The sequence below is a fragment of the Aethalodelphis obliquidens genome, unplaced genomic scaffold (genome assembly GCF_003676395.1).
Source record: "Aethalodelphis obliquidens isolate GAN/ISIS:26980383/991018 unplaced genomic scaffold, ASM367639v1 scaffold19, whole genome shotgun sequence".
Taxonomy (NCBI): domain Eukaryota; kingdom Metazoa; phylum Chordata; class Mammalia; order Artiodactyla; family Delphinidae; genus Aethalodelphis; species Aethalodelphis obliquidens.
The window spans coordinates 9205086-9230210 of NW_020837963.1; the positions used below are offsets into that span (position 1 = coordinate 9205086).

Below are 25125 nucleotides of genomic sequence, written 5' to 3' on the forward strand. Positions count from 1 at the left end.
TGTTTGAGTCAAAGACATTTCTTTCCTATTGGTCTGAAACTTTATGGCACAAATGAAAATTTAAGCCAAGGAGGTGGGGTTGGGGAAATAAAAGGAATCTTTGGATACAGAATAGTACATCCGTGTCCCTGTGTTCAGTTTTACTTAAAGTCATTGTCTAACTTCTGTGAAATGATTTACTGCTGAAGACTGTCTTCCTGCTGCTATCTCTGAACAAGCCCAAATCTTCCATGTGGTTAATAAACTTCTTATCTTTTGAATACTGAACATAAAATAAAGTAAAATAAACTTAATCCTCAGGGTGGTTCAGTCAGCAGACGGGGAGCCTTTTAGATGCTTCTTAGAGATAGAGGACAACTAGGTTTTCTGCCCTGTGCAATGATCAATCTTCCCTTTGCACGCGTGTATGTGTAAGGGCATTAAAGGTGCTTCTCAGTGATAAATGTCAGTGGAATCGCAAAGTGAATATTAATTTCAGTATTGTCAAGGTCACATGTGTACCCAGGTTCATTGTTATTGGGATTTTTATTGTTGCCACTGTAAGGAAAGATATTTTTTTCTTGAGCTCTTTTTTTCAAGTATCGGGAGCGGAATGGAGCAAAATTCCTCAACACGTATATACGTTGCTTGGAAAAAAGTGCCTTAGCAGAGTCTGATCTGTTAATTGGGGTAATTATTTTGAGTGCCTTAAAAAAGAGCAAAGTGTGGGTTTAGAGGAGCTCAGTTAGGTGGGAATAGAACAAACAGATGATCACAAAATCTGGAGACTAGCTAATGTTCCTAAAAAGCGGCTGACTATATATGGAAAAAGAAAGGAAAAAATTGCAGGAGAAATAAAGAAAGAAGAAAAAAAGTCTGTGATGAGGCCATTCACAGAACTAGGGTGTGAAATTGTCTAGCCCAGAGCCCACGAAATTAAGAGAGAAGTAAAGATGAAGAAAAATAATAGGTTATGACTATCCATCTGAGGATAAATACCCAGCCAGATATCTCTGTATATAGTGAAGAACCTCGACCCCATTGTGGGTACCAATACTGTGATATTCACCTGCCCACACACCACACCCACACACCTGCCCAGTCTCGCTTTAATCCAGTGTTTGCTATCTCAGTGAACAGCATGAAGAACAACCAGCTATGCAAGTCAGAAATACAGGAGTCATTCTTGATGCATCTCTCCTCTCACTGCCCAACCTCCAATCCCATCAAATGCTGTTGTTTTTACCTTCCCTGTAGCTCTTGAATCCCTCTTTTTCTCTTCATGTCCATCACCATCATTCTAAATCAAGCGGTTAACCTTTCTCTTCTGTGCTATAGAATACTCTCCCAACTGGTCTCCCAACACCTACATTTGCCCCCTTCAATTCACAATTTGTATAGTGGACAGAGTACAAAATGTTTAAGTCTATCAGTACCTTGATGAGTCTTAAAACTCAAAATCTTCCTAACGCCTTTAAGGCCCAGTATGGTCTCACCCCTGATGATCTCTCCCACCTCATCTGGACCTCTCCTAGCTCCTTGTGGCCCCATCACCTTAGACTAAATTTTAAGGAAGGTTTCGTTGTTTCCACTGCTGATTCTCATGATGTCCGGCACACTGTGAAAATTGGTAATATTTATTGAGCATTTCCTTGGTACTAGATGCCATTCATAAATGATTTATTATTAATCTCCACAACAAAGCCATGAGGTAGGTGTTGGTATTAACCCCATTTTTGTTGTTGTTGTTGTTGTTTTGTTTTGTTTTTTGTGGTACGTGGGCCTCTCACTGCTGTGACCTCTCCCCTTGCGGAGCACAGGCTCCGGACGCGCAGGCTCAGCGGCCATGGCTCATGGGCCCAGCCGCTCCGCGGCATGTGGGTTCCTCCCGGACCGGGGCACAAACCGTGTCCCCTGCATCGGCAGGCGGACTCTCAACCACTGTGCCACCAGGGAAGCCCCAACCCCATTTTTAAGGTAAAAAAAATTAAGCTCAAGAACATTAAGTAGATTGACCCTGGCTATATAGCGTGAGCAAGGGTACTGGATTTGAACCCAGGGTCTCCTATTCTGGAGGCCACACTCTTTACTGTTAGTCTCTCTCACCAAACTTTTATTAGATGGGATGTAGCCCAGATCGGTAACTTCTGTGAAACCTATGTGTTAGGAGAATAGAGTTCTAAATTTCTTCTCTAACTATGGTCCCTCCACAAAGAGTCAGTTTACCCAAGGCTGTTACTTATCTTTTAAAGCCTAGAGGTAGATAAACAATACATTTCTTCCCCTATCTTTTAAGGTAGGATCTTTTCGCTGTTATGTAGAAAAACCTAGTCGCTTGACTGCTGGAGGAAAGATTGCTGCTTCCTTCTCCTCTAATACACAGCAGCAGGGCTCTTTTATAAAAGCAATCCATACATGTCATTTATTGACTCTATTAAAACTACAGACGTCAAATATTGATTCTTCCCATACCGACCATAAATACAAGCCAAATTTGAGAAAGGTTGCTGAGATTTAGTTACATCATCACCATGGGGAGCACTCTGGGTTGCACTTAAGCTGAAAACACCTGATTCTCTGATGCGTATCTATAATATTTATAGAGAACTGACTTTTTTGTGTGCAGAAGTACGATCCTGAAGTGTATACGAGTCTCAAATAAGCGTGAAACAAGCAAGAGGCCTACACCTGTGCCCTTCCTAGGGATTTCTGCTTGGGACTCTTCTATAAGAATTAAACGTACGTGTATGGTCTGTATAATAACAAAATAACTGTGTGGAGTATTTATGAGAAGGTTGAAAGGTTTAACTTATGTTTACAGACATAATCCTGGCCAGGACTCATGCTACACGCTATGCAGGTATGGACTGCTATGCTTACTGTTTCCTTTTCACATACAGCTTCTCCTTGTGTTCTTCTTACAATCTTGAGAATTAAGAGGAGCAAATACTTATTCCTCCAATTGTCTGATGAGGGAAGCAAAATTTGGAAATGTTTAAGGGACTTGATTTCAGGTAACAATAATATTAATTACTGTATTATTTTGAAGACTTGCTTTTCTATAATAGCATCATTTACAGTACAGTTTCTACAACAGCCCTGTTATATAGAAATTATGAACCCATAAGAAAATAATATGCAGAGTGTTAAGGTAGTCTGGTCTAAAGATAAAGTATTATTAAATAGAGAACAGGGGTTTTTGATCCAGGGTTCAAAATTAAGGTGTTTCATTCCCATTTGGGGTATTTTCTTTTTTTTTTTTTTTTTACCATGTATCACAGTGATAGTTTTCACCTTTCCACTATCTCTGTTTGGAATTTCTCAAAAGTTCTTGACAATTTCTTAGGAAACTCATTTGAATTTTTTTTTTTCTTTTGTGAACATTTGTTCCCAAACTGAAGTTCTAGAGGCAAACATCTTGCAAAAAATGGATGAGTTTTTTAACTTTCTTCAAGCATCTTGAGACACACATTTTCTTAGAAATCAGTAGAACACTCTTTGATTTGTTGATAATGCTAATAAAATAGATAAGCAATTTAATCATTGATAATTTCATGTTGGTGGGTTGTTTCCTGATTAACTGTGCCATCATTAATTAGTTCACTTTGGAATTATTCTCATTATTTTTACTTAACGACTTCCTCATCTAAAGCCTTCCCCAAACTATTCTCTAGTGTTTTTCTTTCTGTTGACCAACTTGTAAATTCTATTCCAGAAAGGCAATTATCAAGGCCATTACTCATTAAACTCATTCACACCCATTGACCCTGACTCACTCGATTCCTCCTTCACATCTGAATTTCCCGTCCTTCCTTTTTCCATCAGTGCAATTTTCAACTGTTGTTCAAGAAACACTCTTGACCAAACTTCCCATAACTATCCTCAATTACTATATACTTCATCAGTAGGTCTATTTCTAGCATTCTTATATACTTCATCATCCGTCCAGTCCAGAGAGGTGTTTTTTTTGTTTGTTTGTTTTTGTGTGTGTTTTCTTTGTCCTAATAAGTTCCTTAAAAGTTTCTACATGATTAAATATTTCACAGTACTAGAGAAAGCATTGTATTATAAACACATAAAGAGTGTGATTAGACTTTAAAATGAGCTGTTACTTTTATCTAGAAATTTCAATCACAATGGAAAGTAAGGAGACCCAAGCTATTTTGGGAAAAAAAAATTTTAAGTCATTATGATTAGGTTTACATGACAATAAGCCTTCAATAATATGGAAATTTAAGCACATTTGGCTGAAACTTTAAGTTTTTAACTTCAGTATTATATTTTTGGCAATTTTGCTGTTTCATTAAAAACAGTTGCCTTTGACAGTACTTAAAAATCTCCAGTTTAGGGCTTCCCTGGTGGCGCAGTGGTTGAGAGTCCGCCTGCCGATGCAGGGCACACGGGTTCGTGCCCCGGTCCGGGAAAATCCCACATGCCGCGGAGCGGCTAGGCCCGTGACCATGTCCGCTGAGCCTGCGCGTCCGGAGCCTGTGCTCCGCAACGGGAGAGGAAATCTCCAGTTTAAATGGTTTGAAATCTCATTTGGTCAGGAATCTACATTACCCACTACATTTTACTTTTCTAGGCATTGTTTGTGTTCTAAAGTGAAATTCAGCATAAGCTATGTACTTCACCAAGGTTATTATTGCTTGGTGGTGTTAGTGAAAAATCTGTTACTCCACTGAAAAGACCTTACATTGAGGCTATCCCTGTAATCACTTCTTTTAAGATTTTTTTCCTTCAGAGAGAATCATTAAAGTTTTCCCTCCTATGCTGTCAAAAAATATCCATTATTTAATATATCAGCATTTATACATGTTTATATATATAAGTAATATGTAAGTCATAAATCACACATATTTTATATATATGTGTGTATATATATATAGATACATCAATATATGTATGTCTACAGACACACAGATGCAGACACATATACGCACACATAATGACACAGTTTAGTATATTGTGAGTTAGCAGATAGCACCTATTCAAACCAAAAATATTCAATAAAATGTTCAGGTAATAACTGCTTCCTCCAACCAAATCTTGTCAGGCTCCTGTGGTTTTGTAATAGAAACCTACCCCACAGTTTGTGCTTCTTCCTTGCCAAACTACTGTCATATCTCCTAACTGTGCATAGTTCAGTCAAGAAGGGTTTTATTATGTTAATAATTGCATTGCCTGCAGGCTTTTTGATGTTGCAGTCCCCCTGCAGAATAGAAACAGATTTCATAGAAATATCATTAAAGCTGTTAACTACAGGAGAAAAAAAAATCAAAGAGGCAATCAAAGCATGCACTTTATTATCAATAAATGCAAATAGTTTCAGAAATGGTTTGCATTTGAAACACATTCAGTGAGGATATCATTGGAAATGGAAGCTGCTGCTTAAATAAGAGAGCTTTGTGGCCTAAATCCATTTGGATCACCACAGATAATTATTTAGATCCCTTGCTATCCATTTTTAAAAATGGACTTAAGAATCATTTTTGTATTAGCACATGAATAAGAAGGGAGACTCACCCTCAGAATTCTGGCCTGAATTGAAGACATGTGAATTATAGGTCATTATTTGAATGACAACACATGTGATTTTTTTTTTTTTTTAATGCACAGTTACTTTAGTTCTTAAAAAAAAAAAAGTATTTGGTGGCTGTTAAATTAATGATTTAGGAGCACTGTACTAAGCAATTATTTTGAAAAGACTTTAAATATTCAAACGTTCAACTAGGTATTTTCTGACACTAACATTTGTCTTCATTTCGGACTACCAGCTGCGAAACATCAGTATAATGGTGAAAAGATATCAGCCTCATTCAGTGTTGTGATGACAGAGACATGTCTTGATCCTTCTAAAGTTTTTTCCATGAAAACCTTATATTCACATTCTTATTTGGAAGACGTTATTTAAACCCCCATTTTTAGAAGCATATATTTGATAAATCATAATTTGGAATTTAGCATGCTCAATACAAATATCAAATTACAGAACAGAGAAGTCAGGAAGGTAGACAAATAGATATTAGAATAGACACAGAGCAAGAGAAAGGAAAGGAAAATAAAATAGGGTATTAATTTGTATATGCTGTTTGATTTTTTGATCATCAGAAGTCCTAACATTTGGAAAATCTAAAATATTTGATGAATTAAACCAGATGAATTCAAATGCATTTGATTTACCCATGATTTGCAAAATGACATAGAACCATCTATTTCACAAATGTTTCAGCTTATGAAACAGTATAGCATTTTATTAAAAGTTGAAGATATCTATTTTAAAGTGAAATTATTGCCATATTTCCCATTATAAAGTAATTAATAAGCACTACAAATGATTTGATGATAGAGTCACTGATTTTCAGAGTCAAAAGAAATCAGAGATATTATCTAATCCACTGGGAGCTACCACTTAGGAAATTGTAGACCTTAATGATGGAAACTTTGTACCCTACAACTCAAATAATGTACATATTACATTTTTGAAAGTATGCAGACAATTTCAGGGGGTCCATGGACACCTTGGTCTTTGATGCCAATGACTGGTCTCTATCATGAGTAGGGACAAGAAATCGTACCTTCTGACTCTTTTCTTAATTAATCAAGTAGCTCATTAAACTGTAATATTTTTCCCCCCACCCCACTTACCTACTCATACATATATAGAACACAGACATACATCCTGTCATCAGTATAATTATATGTGATAAATCATGCCTTATTAAAGATTCAGCCAACTTTATATGCCATCTTTAGGTTAATATGCAATAAGAACTCATTATAAAGTACCCTGTTACACTATAAACTTATATATAGTCAGAAATTCCTGTTCCTAGTACAAATAGTGACATGTAATACAGCTCATTTACTCTAGCATAGGTATTTAATTTGTTCTTAGGTACAGGTGTTATAATGAATTTCTACTGTAATGCAATATTGAAATTTAAAAAGGTAGTTGGTTAGGTTGACATTGATTGATGAGTTACTTGCATAGATTATGCATCTATTCTGAAATCTTTCCATTCTTTGAAGAAAGAGGTAACTGGAATAGAGATGGAGAGAAATTAGATGCAGTTTGCCACAAAATTATTGTCCAACTGTGGGGATCAGTGGGGATTATTAAAGACATCTTGGAAATGATGAGTGGTTAAACCCATTAAGGCTCTTGACTGACATGCTAAAATGTAATGAAGTGGAAGGCTGAAGCTGTTAACTGTATTGATTTCACATCTGATTCCTATTGTTGAACATCTTTGAGTCTTCCGTTTTCCTCTTTTTCTTTCTTTCTAATATGCATATAATGAATCACTTATTGAAAAGTGTGTAAGTTATGTATAAATATAGTTTATAGACATAGGTCTGAATAAATACACAAGTACATATATATATATCAATATATGTATATGTACTTGTGTGTGTATATACAGATATACACACACACAAGCACATATGCCTATTTCCACAATCAACATAAAACACAATATATTATCCACAGGCCGATGTTAGAGCTATAATTCAAAAGGAAAATATTAGGGAATTCAGGAATTTGAATTTATAGTACTGTTGTGCAGAAGAGTAAGCATGTAATAGCTTATGTTGTTACCTAACCAAACTTGCCTCTGTTCTCACCTGCACGGTAAAGCCAATCTGTTGACACTGGGTTATAGTGAAGGAAAGTACAGCATTTATTGCACGGCACCAAGCAAGGAGAATGGGCAGCTCATGTTCAAAAGTCCCAAACTCCTCAATGGCTTTCAGGGAAGAGGTTTTAAAGGCAAAGTGAGGGAGGGGGCCACAGGGTGTCTGATCAGCTCATGCAGAATTCTCGAATTGGTTGGCTTCAAGGTGAAGTTTTGCATCATCAAACTTCTTCTTTTCAACCGGTCCAGGGTCTGCATGCTTGCGGTCAGCAGTTTTCATGTGGTGGGGGTGTGCTTCCTGTAAAAACAACTTAGGAATGTGTGTCAGGCCTTCATCTGTATCTTTCAGGGAACTGGGAGTTGGGTGATTCTGCTCTGTGGCAGATTTATAGTCTAAATTGTTACCAGTTTCCTGACCCAACAGCTATTCTTTGTTTCTACGTCTTCACATTTCCTAATCATTAACTCTTTTTATTATTATTAATTAATTAATTAATTTTATTTTATTTATTTTTGGCTGCTAATGATTAACTCTTGAGCCAGCCTTTTGAGACTCAAGGGAGGCTTGGGAGACTAAAGCAGAAGCCTTTTACTTCAAAGGACAAGGGCACAGGGGCTTGTACATGGTTTCAATCCCCCTTTTCTTTGATAGTGCTCAGTCTTGAGGGGAACAGGTTTAGGAGAAGAAAGGGAGTAAAGTTTTGGATAGAGGAGTTAATCATAAACTTGGCAGAGGAACTCAGTTTTAGGGGAACTCAGTTTCAAAGTAAAACAGAGTCTTGGCACTATCCAGGAATGCTGTGAAAAAGAATGTCCCACGTGCAGGTGGTATTTTGGTCTGGATGATTAACTCTTTCTCTCTATCTCTCTATCTCTCTATCTATATACAGGCAGACCTCATTTTATTGTGCTTTGCTTTATTGCACTTTGCAGACACTACATTTTTTACAAATTGAAGATCTGTGGCAACCCTGTCTTGAACAAGTCTCTTGGCACCAGTTTTCCAATGGCATTTGCTCACTTCCCTGTCTCTATGTCACATTTTGGTAATTCTTGCAATATTTCAGAATTTTTCATGATTATTCTGTTTGTCATGGTGATCTGTGATCAATAATCTTTGATGTTGCTCTTGTAAGTCTTTTGGAGTTCCACAAACTGCACCCATATAAAGAAGGTGAACTTAACTGATAAATGTTGGATGTGTTCTGACTGCTCCACTGACAGGCCACTCCCCTCTCCCTCTCTCCTCAGGCCTCCTTATTCCTTCAGGCACAACAATAGTGAAATTAGGTCAATTAATAACCTTAGAATGACCTCTGAGTGTTCAAGTGAAAGGAAGAGTCAATCGATGTGGCAAACTGCATTGTTGTCTTATTTTAAGAAAATGCCACAGCTGCCCCAGGCTTTAGCACCACCACCCTGATCAGTCAGCCGCCACCAACATCAAGGCAAGACCCTCCCCCTGCAAAAAGATTATGGCTCACTGAGGTTTCAGATGATAGTTAGCATTTTTTAGCAATGAAGTATTTTTAAATTATGTACATTTTTTTTAGACATAAGGCACACTTAACAGAATACAGTACAGTGTAAACATGACTTTTTATAGGCACTGGGAAATGAAAAATTTTGGTTTCCTTTATTGTGATAATTGCTTTATTGGGGTGGTCTGGAACCTAATATACAGTATCTCCAAGGTATGCCCATATGTCTGTACAGTTGTCCCTCAGTATCTTCATTGGCATTGATTTCAGGGCTCCCCCATTGATACCAAAATCTGAAGATGCTTAAGTATCCTACATAAAATGAGGTAGTATTTGTATTTGCATATAACCTACACATATCCTCCAGTATATTTAATCTTGATTAATTATTAATATCTCTAGATTACTTATAACACCTAATACAATCTAAATGCTATGTGAATAGTTGTAAGTAAAATGTAAATGCTATGTAAATAGTTGCCACAGTACAGCAAATTCAAGTTTTGGTTTTTGGAACATTCTGGAATTTTTTGTTTTTTTTGTATTTTTGAACTGAACTGAGGTTGGTTGAATCCAGACATGCAGAAACTGCAGGTATGTATATCTATACATATACTGTATATACCTATATCTATCTCTCTCTGTATATATCTGTGCATGTGTGTATATATATATATATATATATATGACTGTATATCTATATCTGTATTTATATAAATATATATGTATATATGAAATGGAAATAAAAATAAACAAATGGGACCTAATAAAACTTAAAAGCTTTTGCACAGCAAAGGAAACCATAAACAAGATGAAAAGACAACCCTCAGAATGGGAGAAAATATTTGCAAATGAAGCAACTGACAAAGGATTAATCTCCAAAATTTACAAGCAGCTCATGCAGCTCAATATCAAAAAAACAAACAACCCAATCCAAAAATGGGCAGAAGACCTAAATAGACATTTCTCCAAAGAAGATATACAGATTGCCAACAAACACATGAAAGGGTGCTCAACATCACTAATCATTAGAAAAATGCAAATCAAAAGTACAATGCAATATCATCTCACACCTGTCAGGATGGCCATCATGAAAAAATCTAGAAAAAATAAATGCTGCAGAGGGTGTGGAGAAAAGGGAACCCTCATACACTGTTGGTGGGAATGTAAATTGATTCAGCCACTATGGAGAACAGTATGGAGGTTCCTTAAAAAACTAAAAATAGAACTACCATATGACCCAGCGATCCCACTACTGGGCATATACCCAGAGAAAACCATAATTCAAAAAGAGACATGAATCCCAATGTTCATTGCAGCATTATTTACAATAGCCAGCTCATGGAAGAAACCTAAATGCCCATCGACAGATGAATGGATAAAGAAGATGTGGTATATATATACAATGGAATATTACTCAGCAATAAAAAGGAATGAAATTGGGTCATTTGTAGAGACGTGGATTGATCTACAGACCGTCATACAGAGTGAAGTAAGTCAGAAAGAGAGAAACAAATATCGTATATTAACACATATATATGGAACCTAGAAAAATGGTACAGATGAACAGGTTTGCAGCATAGAAATTAAGACACAGATGTAGAGAACAAGTGAATGGACACCAAGGGGGGAAAGTGGTGGGGGGTGGGGTGGTGGTTTGATGAATTGGGAGATTGAGATTGACATGTATACACTGATGTGTATAAAATAGATAACTATTAAGAACCTGCTGTATTAAAAAATAATAAAAAAATAAAAATGAATGCTCATATATCACTTAACTGACATTTCTCTGTAAAATTTATTAAATTATTCAGTTTCTAAAGAGTCTTTGGTTTATGTGGAAGAATAATTCATTTTTACTTAGGTTTAGACAGTTCACAATTCTAATCAATACTTTATATATAATAAAAAAATAAAAAGGTAGTTGGTTAGGCTGGCATTGATTGATGAGTTGCTTACATTTGAATAGATTAGATTATATTGGATTGGATTAAATTAGATTAATTTCATGTAATTCATGATAACATAGGATTATAGTATTTTTATCTTCATATATGAGGGTATTAAAGAAACTCTACCGATTCAATCAGATCATGAAATAAATTATATTTTAAAACATAAAGTAGGAAATTATCTTATTCTAAAATACAATCCTTTTTCAGAAAAAGACGATTGGAAACTTTACACTAACAAGTCAAATGTAATCTATGAAAACACATACTGTTGTCTGTGAATGCTTAAACTAAATGCTCTGAATGTTCCTTTTTACTTCCGGTATCTATTATCTCTGTTTGAAATTGTTCTGGATTCCCAAGTACACTTTTTTTCCCTGATGGTGTCCAGTGACCATTAGGAAGCGAGAATAATTCAGCTGGTGAACAGATGATTGGGATTGACACTACCGGTATGTCCTGAATCCAAATTATGGTACTTACTGCCTGATGTTGTCCCACTGGTAACTACGCCACATGTACATTTAAAGAAATTATACTGTGGGCAAAGTGTACACAGACTCTCATGTATACAAGAAACACGGACATATATAGCAGCTTTAGTTCTTATCAGGTGTGTTAGGAAAATACAATGTTCTGATCACTCATAGTGACAATGCTGAATCAACAAAACCAAACGAGTTAGACTATGTATTTTAGGCTTGTGATTTACCATAACATTTGGTAACTGCATATAAAGCCCTTCACTTGACAGATATTTATTGATTACTTTCTCTATACCTAGCCTTGTGCATATCTCTGGAGAAGACAGCTGTTCTTACTGTTTGGGAAACTCAGTGAAGGATTTGGACCATTCTCCTAACAGCCAGGACACTAAGCAGCCGTGGCTGGAATCATCAGGGGAGGAGTATGGTCTAATGTTTGTTATTGTTGGGGTGTTGCCTTGAGCTGCAGCATCCCTGTAGTTTCTTCTCCACAATGCCTGATGGAAGTGATTGATCCCCACGCACTCAAAAAGTCATAGACAGGCTTTGCATCCTCCCGCCTCCCCCTGCCCGCCATGTGCCCCTACCATGCTAAGTGGCCCTTTCAGCTTGTCCTTCCAGATTCTCAGGTGGCTCACTCTGGGTGCATGGGTCATTTCTAGATTCTCTCCCAGCCACACCCGGAGCCTCAGGAAACTCTGAGTGACATAGGCACTCTTCACACCCCTGCCTCCTTAGCAAAGTTGCCACTGACTCTGCATGTGGTGGTTCAGGTGAAGTGCAAACTCATTTTCTTCTTTGTTCCTCAAATATTGAAAACATTTTAAATTGTTTCACATCACCCCATTGTGCTCCAGTAGAACAGATAAGCAGAAACTCCCCAAGCATTGCCTCCCCTTCCTTTCGCCCAGACATGTCCTGGAAACCTTTCTTGAATGTGTTACATGTCACAGTGGGACTGATGGCTTTGGAGTTTGGCCATTTTAAAATCTGAATCTTTTCTCTCAGAATAAGCCCTGTTCTTAGTAAGCAATGCCCCTTCACTTTAGCCATGGGAGAGCTAGAAAGGACACATTCAATCACATTCAGTTAATACTTTACACATGAATGGACTGCACAAATATGCTCTATGTGAACTTTCAAAATCCTGGTTACCTCACATTCAACATATATCTTAAGCGGTTCATTCAATCTCACTGCTGTTTCTGCTCCTTTCTCTATCTCCCTTCCATAGAAGAACAGTAGATTCTGAATCAGAAATGTCCCTTCTTGAAATGTTTGCATTGTCTTTGTGAGTATATAAGTAATCAAAGAAGTATACAAGTCATCAGTGTTTTTACTAATGTTATTTAAAATATTGTACTTCGAAAATCTCGTTGAAGAGTTATCAGCAGGCAAATTTTGAGTTTGCTTTTTTTCCCCATGGAAGAAAACGTCTGCTTCGTTATAATACAATTCTAACTGCATCACTATAAACTTTGACACAGGCAAGACTTGCCACTGTTCAACAATGTCTACTAAAGTCTCCTTTGTATATGAAATAAGGGATTTTCCATAGAAAAATTACTGCTTCATGGAAGAGTACTGACGTGGGGATACTCTCATGAAATGTCTATCAAAATACAAGTGTTTGGGACTCAGAGTTCTCCCTTTGGAAGAAAGGACATGTAAAAGAAGAATGAGGAAGGCAAGAATGACCCCATCCATGGACTGGAATGGGAGGAATCTCTATAGAGTCATGAAGAATAGCATACGGATCTGTGTATTTGAGTATATGTATCCACCTAAACGTTTTTCTGTGTACCTGTGTATACACATTCATGTGTTTCTTGTTCACCCAAAGAACCTAGAGGCATTGATAAAAAACATACTCCCAATGTAGTATCTCCACACAGATTGTTTATTAGTTGTAAGCAATGGAGCAGAGGGCTGGGGTCTGGGGGGATGCAGGGGACCACTTAACTCTACAGTGGAGAAATCTGATAGTACCTTGACCTGCTATTCAAAATTAACAGGAATGATGGTACAGAGATCTTATGCCTCTGGATGTGATGCCTTGAGAAGGACTGACATCGCTTGCATTTTGTTTCAGCTTGGAATGTATAACCTAAATTCAGTATGAAGAAACAAAGACAAACCCAAAATGAAGAACATTCTATTAATTAAAATAGAACCCAGCAATCCCACTCCTGGACATATACCCAGAGAAAACCATAATTCAAAAAGATACATGCACCCCAATGTTCATTGCAGCACTATTTACAATAGCCAGGACATGGAAGCAACCTAAATGTCCACCAGCAGAGGAATGGATAGAGAAGATGTGGTACATATATACAATGGAATATTACTCAGCAATAAAAAAGAAAATAATGCCATTTGCAGCTACATGGATGGACCTAGAGATTGTCATACTGAGTGAAATAAGTCAGACACAGAAAGACGAATACCGCATGATATCACTTATATGTGGAATCTAAAAATAAAGGGTACAAGTGAATTTATTTACAAAACAGAAGCAGAGTCACGGATGTAGAAAACAAACTTATAGTTACCAGGGTATTGGGGAGAAGGGGGGATAAATTGGGAGATTGGAACTGACATATACACACTACTATATATAAAATAGTTGACTAATAAGAACCCACTGTATAGCACAGGGAACTCTACTCAGTACTCTGTAATGGCCTATATGGGAAAAGAATCTTAAAAAATAAAGGAGTGAATATATGTATATGTATAACTGATTCACTTTGCTGTACACCTGAAACTAACACAACATTGTAAATCAACTATACTCCAATAAAAATTAAAAAAAAAAAAAATATATATATATATAAATGTCCTAAAAAATAAAGAAAGTCTTTTGAACTGTTTCAGTATAAAGCAGACTAAAGAGATATGGTAAAGAAATTCAAACTTAACCATAAACTAGATCCTCAATTAGAGATGAAAATGCTACACAAATGACACTATTGAGTCAGTTGACACAGATGACGATTAGTGATATTGTATTACTATGAAATGCACTGAAGTTGACAACTATATTATTCGTGCACACGTTAATTCTTAGGAAATATGCATTAAAGAATTTAGGGGTAGAGAGCCCGATTGGTGCAACTAAATCTCAATAGATAGATAGATAGATAGATAGATAGATAGATAGATAGATAGATAATTGAGAGAGAGAATGATAAAGTTTATAGAACAAAGTGTTAATAATGGGTAAATCTTGATAAACGGAACAAGGGTGTTCTATGTACTCTTCTCATTCTTAACGTTTTCTATAGGTATAAAATGTCTTCCAAATAAGTTTTTAAGAAATTATTAATAATCAGTTGTTAAGGTGAAAAGAATGCAATTGTCAATAATAACGATTCTCCAGATTTGGGGACTGGTGGGAAAATATGTGAAGGTGACATTGATACCGACCAGGGTTCTTGGCCTTCCCCAATCAAGCAAGGCTTTATTGGGGCCCATGCTGCAGCAGGGAGGAGCGAAAACAAGTAACAGGTTCCCTTGCTCGCTCCCTGAGGAAGGGCGAACTGGTTCCTTCTATGGAGTGAGGGAAGGGGTGTGTCCAAGGATTCGGCCAGAGGGGTGTCTTAGGTGGTCTCCCCACCCATTTGGTGGTGTTGAGTGCAGGGGGCATGCACAGTACCCTACTTTTGCTCCCAACACCCTGTCTTTGCTCCCAGCTCTTCAGAAGTGGCAGTTGGGAATTTTTTTGGTCTTTTTGTATATCCTTGTCCATAATTTGCCCCAACTGCACATGCACAGTTATTTTTAGTCCCTTATAGTTTCTTTGTATTCTGTTGCTTGGGGGGAGGTTTGTCCAGGTGCACTGCAGCAATGGGTCCCGGCCCAGGTCCCAGCCTGTCTCAACATAAAATATGTTTCTGACGTGAGTATTTTTTTCCCCCAAAAAAAATGCCTTAAGGAGCTGGGTAATGCCTTAAGGAGCTGGGTTCCATGGAACAAATTCCGAAAATGATCCAGAGACACAGGTTCCATTCCGATCTAAGAAGTATATATCAGATGTCATGTCATCTGAGTTTTCATATGCTATTTCGCTATGGAAGTTCAAACTCACAAGAGTTGAATTAGAGGCCAAAAATGTATATCTATCTGTCCAAAGCTAGGTGGTATCTAAGGCTGGGGGAAGTACACAGCATGTTTAAGTTAAAGTTGTTGTTACGCTTGCAATGATGAGACTATTTATTTATTTCAGATTATAGTAACTAATGTGATTATTGAATTTACCATTTACAAACCATATATTTAATTTCAGGTCCATAGGCACAAATAAAGAATTCTGCACATATTCAGAATTTGCAAATCTAAAATCAGAAGGATTTTCTGAACTCATTTCACACCCTAAACTGACTTGACCTTATGTTAGGCTATATATAGTCTTTAATAATCCTGTTTGGTGTGAATGTCATATATTTGCTGCAAATATATGGTTTAATAACAGGGTGCTACCACAGACCCCACTCGGGGTGTTACATAAAACACTGTGTATGCACCATGTTACATTTCTAAAACCTGAAAATTTTTGGATATAGAAACACATCTGGACATAACTGTTTTGGTTAAGTGATTGCAGACCTGTGTTTATCTAATTTCTTTAATGAACAAGCTTCTTATCCTTGATTAAGTGAAGTAATAGTTATGAGAGAAGATAGAATACTAGAAAGTAAAATTGAAGATTAAATCCTGAAATTAATTTAAAGGACCCAGATTTGGGCAAGATTTTAAAATGATGACTTAAATAAGGACAATGTGGTAAATTAACCGTAACTGTGCTGCCTATTGAATTATAAGTAGGATCATGATGTACAAGTATTCTAATTGCATTTTCTCTTTTCCTTCTGCAGTTAGCAATACACAGGCAAAGGCCTACTTGCAAAGTGGAAAATTCTCCGTACTAAGAATTTAGATTAAGAATCCCACTCTTATTCAGCCATTACCCTAGTCACTTATACTCCTTGACCAGTTTCCTCAACCGTAAAATGAAATAAGTAATTTAGATTAATATAAGTCCTCTTCTGAATTTTAAAATGAAATGATTCTAAAATTTCATAACTTTCTGTTTATATCTTATATTTTTATATTCTTATTCCATATGGTTCTAAAAATAATACATGGTGCTATAATTTCCTTGAACTGTAAAAGATGAAATGCTGTTTGTTTTGAGAAAGAGGACCTTCTTGTACTAATCAATTTCTCTTGTAAACAGTGCAAGTTCCAGGGCCAGTAGAAAATCTGCAAGCCGTATCTACCTCACCTACCTCAGTTCTTATTACCTGGGAACCCCCTGCCTATGCAAATGGTCCAGTACAAGGTTACAGATTGTTCTGCACTGAAGTGTCCACGGGGAAGGAACAGGTAGGCAAGAGAATGGGCCCCACTCCTGTCGCCTATCGGAGAAATTGCAGGAGATCTGCAGGCTCTTGATATAAACCAGTATCCAGCACATTAATTGGATAGCTGATCAGTTTTAAAGTAACTGTTATTGAAAATGTTAAGCAATTTAATTGAATTTGGGTGGTAAGAAAGGCAAATGGGCAATGAGATGAAGTTAATACAAAGGATGCAGATTTTTTGTTTGAGTATATTGTGGTCTGGGCCAGTGTAACCACATTTGAACGAGCCCATGTGGTTCCAGAAAAGTATTTGCATTTTCAGTCCTTATCCTAAGGGATGATCAATCTTATTTTCAGCAACTTCCATCAAATTGCTTTTTTCATTCTTTTTTCATTCATATGTTTGATGTTATTTCTGTCTTCTCCCCACCATGGGACCGTCACCTATCACTTCTCGTTGTTTTCCGAATTACTTTACTCCTGAAGACTACCTTCTATTTTGCTTCTAATCTGTGGTTAGCACAGACATTGGAAAATAAACAAATTAGATTTTCATGTAAAGTAAGAGTAAATGAGTCTTAAGGGAGACACATGAAACTCAACTATTGTATTTTGTGACATATATATGACTACTGAGATGTTTACTTCCAGATTCTCAAGTTCATGTGGGAAAAGATACATAGACAAGTGGGTAGTTAAATAGGAAAGACCAGAAATGACCTTGGGATATTGAAGTTCTTATGATGTGTTGTGAAATTTGCCCATTATAGTGTGGTCTTCATGCTTCCACATACACTGCATGATAGATATTTTTCATTAAAATAAAATGTTTGCATTAGTTCTATTCAGAACAGTTCCAAGTTCCAAGTTACAGCATAAGAATTATTGAGATCCTCCTAAGTAATCATTCATTCCATTTTTTTTGTTTACTGCTCCCATGCTATTTAGCTCTTATTTTCACCTTTCTATTCTACCCTTTTCCTACACATGTTAGTTCTTCAATAATGCATTTTACCAATTCATTTAAATAAATTAAAAAATAGTGTCACCCAAGATAGAGTGTGAGGATCATTGGGAAGAGCTGTATAATGGATCTTCTGGAGTGAACTGGCTCTGATTTGCTCAGTGACCTTCACCTCCATTACCTCATTTCTACATCTGTGAACTGCTGAAAACAATTCCAACTTAACCTCACAGCATTTTGAGAGATAATAATTGTAGCAAAGTATCCATAACAATTGTAGTGAAGTATCTGTCAGTTTCCAGAATCTCAGGTATATTTCAGCACAAGAAGGAAGAATTCTATTGTTTCTTGGTAAATTATTCCATTTTGGGTACAGGAGCAACTCTCCCTTCCTGTGGATTTACAAACTGCCTTCTGCCTGTCAGGATTTTGGTGTGGGTGTTAATAGTGCACACCATTCAATGTATTGGGTGGTGTTAAACAAATTGGAACTTAATGACTCTAAAGATAGCATGGTGCTGTTTTAACTAGGGTCTACAGAGTGGTTTGGTCTTCAGTGGGGGAGTGTGTGTCACAATTTAGGTTTTGTAACAACTCATAGGAAGGCTAAAGTGTAGTTTTGTGAGTAAGAGTCTAACATCCAATTCACTGATTGCACAGAATGGCTGCCATTTCAGCTTTTACGTGTCTCCTGCATGACAGTTTTGGTGTTTTATGTCTCCAGAATATAGAGGTTGATGGACTATCTTATAAGCTGGAAGGCCTGAAAAAATTCACGGAATATAGTCTTCGATTCCTAGCTTACAATCGCTACGGACCAGGAGTATCTACTGATGACATAACTGTGGTTACGCTTTCTGATGGTAAGTTATAGACAGTGAAATTTGATTCACATAGTTGTTATAATAATGAAATAATATTGGATATATGTCATAGATTCCATGTTCAAGGCTTCCTAACTAAAACTTCATGGAGTATACTAGCATACATTAGAAATTTGGCTAATTCACTCAAACTATATTACAGTCAAATTTAAACTTTGAAAAGGTATACACTCTGAATCAGGATATCCTAATTAGTCATCTTCAAAGTGTGACTGCTGCCCGAGAGCTCAGAGTCATTTCTTTGTGTGTGTTTCCCTTTATTCCTATAAATACAAACTCATTTGTACATGTGTGTGGGCTAATTTACATCAGCATCTTTCTTTTGTTTCTCCTTCTAAACAGTGGTAGATGATTAAAAGCGTAAATGATGGACAGTCCTCCTACATATACGTATTGAAAGTATTAAAACTGAATATGAAAATTTATATTTTAGTTTTACCTTGCCTAACAAATGAAAGATGAGACATATTTTTTAATGCCATAAAAAAGAGAAAGAAATCTTAATGAAGTAGAAGAATTTGACACAGCAGTAGCAGAGGAAACTAGGGATCTAAAAATGGATGATAATGAAAGGTTGGAAGTTTAATGAAAAGTGAAAATAAAGCACAGCAGAGCATATGATATGGGGCCAGTGACAATTCAGGCAGGTGCAGAAATGCAGAGATGTGACCTCCATGAACACTAAAAAGGCATCAAGCTATTTCTTTTCAGCAACGGTTTCCATGTTGGTATGTGTAATTCTATAAATTATTGATCTTTCGAATTTCAAAAAAATGACTTTAGTTTGTGATTCTTTGACTGATCCAACCTTGCTTCAATCTAGGAAAGCATCTGGGTGGATATTTCATACAATATCAGTGAAATGAAGAAGGGCATGCATGTTATTAAGGATAGGGTAAAGAAGACACAGGAGTAATGTTCATTTGCAATTTCAATGTAAAATAATACTTTATATCTGACACCGCTTTGGTATAATTTTTAATGTAATTCTTAAGCCCATCCATCTGATTCTGTTATTGAAGACAGAACAGAATATTTATTGGCAGAATAAATTACTTCACAACTTATAATTATAAAAATAAAAGGAAAACAAATGAAAATGAATATTTTACATAATTTATGTAGATTTCATTCACACACTGAACTGTAATGCTGGGGCCTTATTCTCTACTTTGGTTTTAAATGTCATAAGTGAGAAAGATAGATTATTACTCATTAATCCAAGAATTATTATCTAGAAGTATTGCAACATTTAGGATTTAGAAAATGCCTGTCCTTAAATAAAAGGATTTCATGACTCTAATCCAACAAACATCACTCTGCAAGGGACCCCAGCTTCCCTCTATCAGATGCACTTGAGAGAGAACACATGAACTTCAGGGGCCCCTAGGGGTGGGTACTTCAACCTCGTCTGCTTTCATCTTTACAATAAACTCATCTCTTGTACTTCAATCTGATGTCCTCTTCTCTCTACTGAACCTATGCATGCCAAGGTCACATACAGATGAATTTAATTACAATTAACAGTCACCTGCTTCCCAGCTGTAAGTCACAAAGCCCTGTTCTCCTTGACTTTCTGGATGTTATACAAGGGAGATGTTGTGAAAATCAAATGTTTAATCCACATAAGCACCTAAAACATGGGCATGGCATATATTTAAATGTTTAATAAATGTTATCTATGCCAATGTCTCTTTTTCTCATTATTCTAAGTGTTCCTTAATATGAGGAATGATGTTATATTCATCTCTGTATCCCTCCTAACTCAGTAAATATTTATTGAATTAATCAGTTCAGCCACACCTGTACAGATGTTTGTAAGTATAGACTCATGTTTAGGACTTCCTCTTTGTGTGACTAACTTAACATATGATCATGTGTAAATATATATGTGTTATAGAGAGCATTAGATTTCCTATAAGGCCAGAGAAATTCTTACCATAAAAAATTTATATTGGGACTATAGAAAAATGGAATAAAAGCAAAAATAAAATGCAAATAACTTTTTTTCTTAATTAATTATCCCCAAAGTATCCATGTTATGCTAAGATGCTTGCAAAGATTTTATTCTGAGGAGCTGTCATCTCTAAGTTAGCTCTGTTTTAATTGTTTTTCTGGGAAGAAACACTTTTTTGTTCAGATTCCTCCACCTAGTATATCATTAGTTTACAGCGTTCCACTTCTTCAAACCGTTGGGATTGTAGAGCATCAATCCAGACAGCCTAATATTTAGTGTAGACTGTAAGTAGTTTTGCCAGTTTGTTCTTAAGCACTGTCTCTGGAACCAGTTGACATGAATAGGTTACTAACAGATTTTATGAATTAATCAACATTTATTGGTGCCCATGCCAACTTGCCCTGTGTTCAAAAGCAGAGGGACCAAATTTTATAGGCAAGCTTAGCTATAGGAATGTGCTTCTTACTGTTATCGCTAATATTTATTGAGTACTTATTAGTGCAAGGCCCTGCTCCACACACTTCACAACACTGTATTTTTCCCTACTTTACAGATGTCAAAACTAAGGTAGAGGTCACAAAAGCTAGTAAGCAGCAGAGCCAGGTCATATAAGCAAGTAAAGAAGGGGGATTCAGTGTGGAAATATATTGTTTCTCTTATTCTATAATAAATGTCTCATATTAGGTCCTTCAAGAAAAAAGCTCAGGGCTACATATAAATTCTTTCAATCCACAAATTATGTGTACAGGACAGCACACACTTGCTAAGGGGAGGAATTCAAGCGACTATATGTACGATTCATGTACAAGTTTGAGAACTTAATCTACTCTACAGAATGCTTCATCACCATGTGCTTAAACCAGCATGCTCCACCACATTGAGAGGAGTTTCCAGACCAAATGCCTCTGATTGGCTTTAATGAACCTATTGTAATTGATAAATTACTTGACATTTCGAAGAGAAAAGCAATGAACTATGTCCTTCCCCTCTGCCTCATGAAGCGTTGTCAAATAAGACAAATAAAGAAAAGTCCCAATAGGTAAATGTGGATTCCACTCACTTCCACCAAGCATCTAATCCTATCTATTGTATCTATTTATTTGTAAATAGTACGGACATTGATAGTAAGAAGAAGAGAATAATAACTAAAAATACTGTAGAAAAACATTGTCCACTTTTTTTCCTGACTGTGTAAGGCAAGAATAGCCAGTGTGCCATCAGTGAAAAGTAAGAGAAATTTATATTGTAAAAAACTAGGCAAAATTCATTAACACCGTTGTTACAAGTCCACCTTTGGGACTTGATGGCTTTAAATTCCTAATATGGAAAATTATCAAATTGTGGTAGTTTATTATTGTTCTTATATATTCTTGGCTTTCTGAAATGAGGAGTTAAATGCCATTTATAAACGTTCATTAAAGTGAGATTTAAGGGTTACATATCAACTAGCACAGTACCTAGAACAAAATGTATGATAAATTTAAATACCTTCTCTTTCCTCCAATATTCTGTGTTTTCATATTATTTAATTGGTCAAAAGTGTGTGTAATATGATTAGTAAAGTATAATATGATATAAATGTTAGAATATCATATGAAACCTAAACTAGAAATATTTTTCATCAGTAAGAAGGGATTTATTATCACCTAATATTAAGACATTATTCCCAATCTTCGCTTTTAAAGAATATATTTTTCAGAAGCTGTGCAATTATATGATTTAGAACATAGCATTTTTTTTTCAGTTTGTACCTGTTTTAATTTTTACTGCTTTACAGAGTGATTTGAATGTGGGTCATATTAAATTCTTCCTCATTGTGAGAACATCAGTTTTTTTTTAGTTCTTCTGATCACACAAATTATTTTTATTTCCAGCCTATCTTTAATCTTTTCTTGGTACAGTCACTTTAGAAAACTTTGTATCTATTAAAACTTAACATATGTTTAACCTTCATAGGGGGTCTCCCACCACCAGTATTTCCACTCCTAGGTATAAATGAATGAAGGAAATGAGTGCAATTGTCCAGCAGAAGACACAAACTAAAATTTTCATAGCAGCTTTATTCTCATAACTCCAAACTAGAAATTGATCCAAATGCCATTCATCAGTAGAACAGATAAATATAAATTAGAATAATTGTACATTGTAATACTATGGAGCAACAAAACAAAACAAAAAACTATTGCTACATGCAACAATATGAATGGATCTCAAGAAGTAAGCGAAAGAAGCCAGCCTCTGGGAAAGAGAACACACAACTATGGTTTTGCTTTTAGTAAGCTCAAAATAAACTAATCTGTGGAGTTAGAGGTGATAATAAGTAGTGGTTACTATCAGAAAGATACTGACTAAGAAGGGACACAGTGAGCTTTCCAGGTTATTGAAAATGTTCTATATCTTGATCTAGGTGGTGTTTAAATGGGGATGTACACACACACACACACACACACACACACACACAGACACCACTTTATCCAGTCATACATTCAAGGTTTATGCACTTTCCTATATGTTATTCCTTAATTTAAAAAATAAAATTGCAAAATTATAAACTTTTTTTTATTGTGACCAAATTTGTTGACCAAAACTCTAAATATGAAAAATATTTTATTGTAATCTTATAGTCTTTCTATTAATTGATTCATTCAATATATATTTGCTGAGTGTGCCCCATGTGCTTAACACACATCAATATTGGGGATACAGCATCAAAAGGACAAAAATCCTGGTTCCTGTGAAGGTTATATTCTGTATTTGATAAGAAAACCATAGCAGAATTAAATGAAATTAAAAAATAAAGTCTATCTCCTGATTAATGAAATATTTTTTGAAAGAATGCTTGTTGACCTAATTCATGAAAAACAAGCTCTGATAAACATTTTACCACAAGTTACATTGCTAATAACCTTTATCAAGTACTAACAAAATAAGTGACTATAATTCCTACCATGTTTATCACTTATTCATCAAAGTCAAACAAAATGAGTGATTATAATTCCTATCATGTCCAGAAAGGTCCAGGAGCTAATATTTAAGTAAGTATCCACTTGTTCATTTAATTATTGAGTCAGTAAATATTAATTGAATGTCAGTTTGGAGGATTTAAAGATTAATCAGGCATATATCATGCCCTCATAGTGATTACTTTTGAGAAGGCAAAATCAGAGTAGGAGTTAAATAAATTCAGGGTAAATATAAGCACCCCAGGAAAACAGATTATTGTCCAAGTTCAAATTAAAGAAGAGGGACATAACAAAAATGGCCCTTAAATTTTTGAAGATGCTGAAAGCCTTTCTCCTCTATTAAATTTGTAAATTTGTCATGAAAAAAGATAAGGAATACTCTGATTTATATATATTAAGCATTTACTGAATGCTACTTATATGACTGTTGTGGGGCAGAATTATTTATTTATTTATTTATTTATATGATTCATCCAAGACATCTAGAATAGTACTTGAGATATTACAGTCATTCAGTGAATGGCTATCATTGAATTACTAACTTGATAGAATATTCACTTTTTGATATAGTAAATATCCATTAGAAGTATTATAAAGAAAGCTGTATATGTTCTTCCTCCTTCCATGAAGGATTGGAACAATCAAAATGCAAGTAAGAGAAGCAAAATACCTAGAAAACCCACGAAGAAAAATAAATTGCTCCTTTGTTAATAGAATTGGCTCACCAAATGCTCTCTGGTAACCTGCTTTCATCTATGACACAGAGATTTAATTACAAAGTGTGAGAAAAAGAAAAGGGATGTATTTCTTCTTTTCACTTTTTAAGGGATAATAAAGGTTGCATTTAAAAAGATTAAGCAACAAGAGTGACCGTTAGAGTGACATATTTCATCATAAAACTGTGGAGGTCCTGAAATGCACAATATCTTAAGCCCTTAAACCACTCTAGGAAATCTCCCGTGTGTTTTTATTGGTTCCTCTGGGAAGGTTATCACTGGAAAGCTGTAATTAAATGGCAGTATTTAGTATCATGGCAGGTGCTTTTTGCCTAAGAGTTTTGGGGGCTCCCTAGATGGATAACTGGGCCACTAAGTGAGAAAAACAAATGCAGTCATTTTTCATCTCTCCAGGAAAATTTTGAAGTGCCTGGAATTACCTACCTGATTATCCTTATGAACAGTGAAAAAGACATGCTTTCTCTTTTCACAGAGGGTTGGAGTTTCTCTTTCGTGACTTTGGCAATAACGATCTCACCTTGTTTTATTTCTTCTAGTGCCAAGTGCCCCGCCTCAGAATGTCTCCCTGGAAATAGTTAATTCAAGGGTGAGTTGTGGAAATGTTTACTACTTCATTACCAATACATGTGTAACTTTCAATCACCCATCCACTGCTTGGGGTGGATGGTGGCTTCCATGTGAGGAAATGTTCCAGAACAACACAGTGAGTGG

The 25125-nt window shown here is 35.9% G+C and overlaps 1 protein-coding gene across 1 annotated transcript in view; it reads left to right on the forward strand.

Moving 5' to 3' along the window:
* The window catches only part of DCC (DCC netrin 1 receptor), a 1156455-nt gene that overhangs the window by 810981 nt on the left and 320349 nt on the right, over positions 1-25125 (forward strand). The window contains 3 exon segments of the mRNA XM_027118541.1: positions 16783-16931; positions 18598-18736; positions 24951-25000. Of these exon segments, the coding sequence (XP_026974342.1) occupies positions 16783-16931; positions 18598-18736; positions 24951-25000 (338 nt within the window).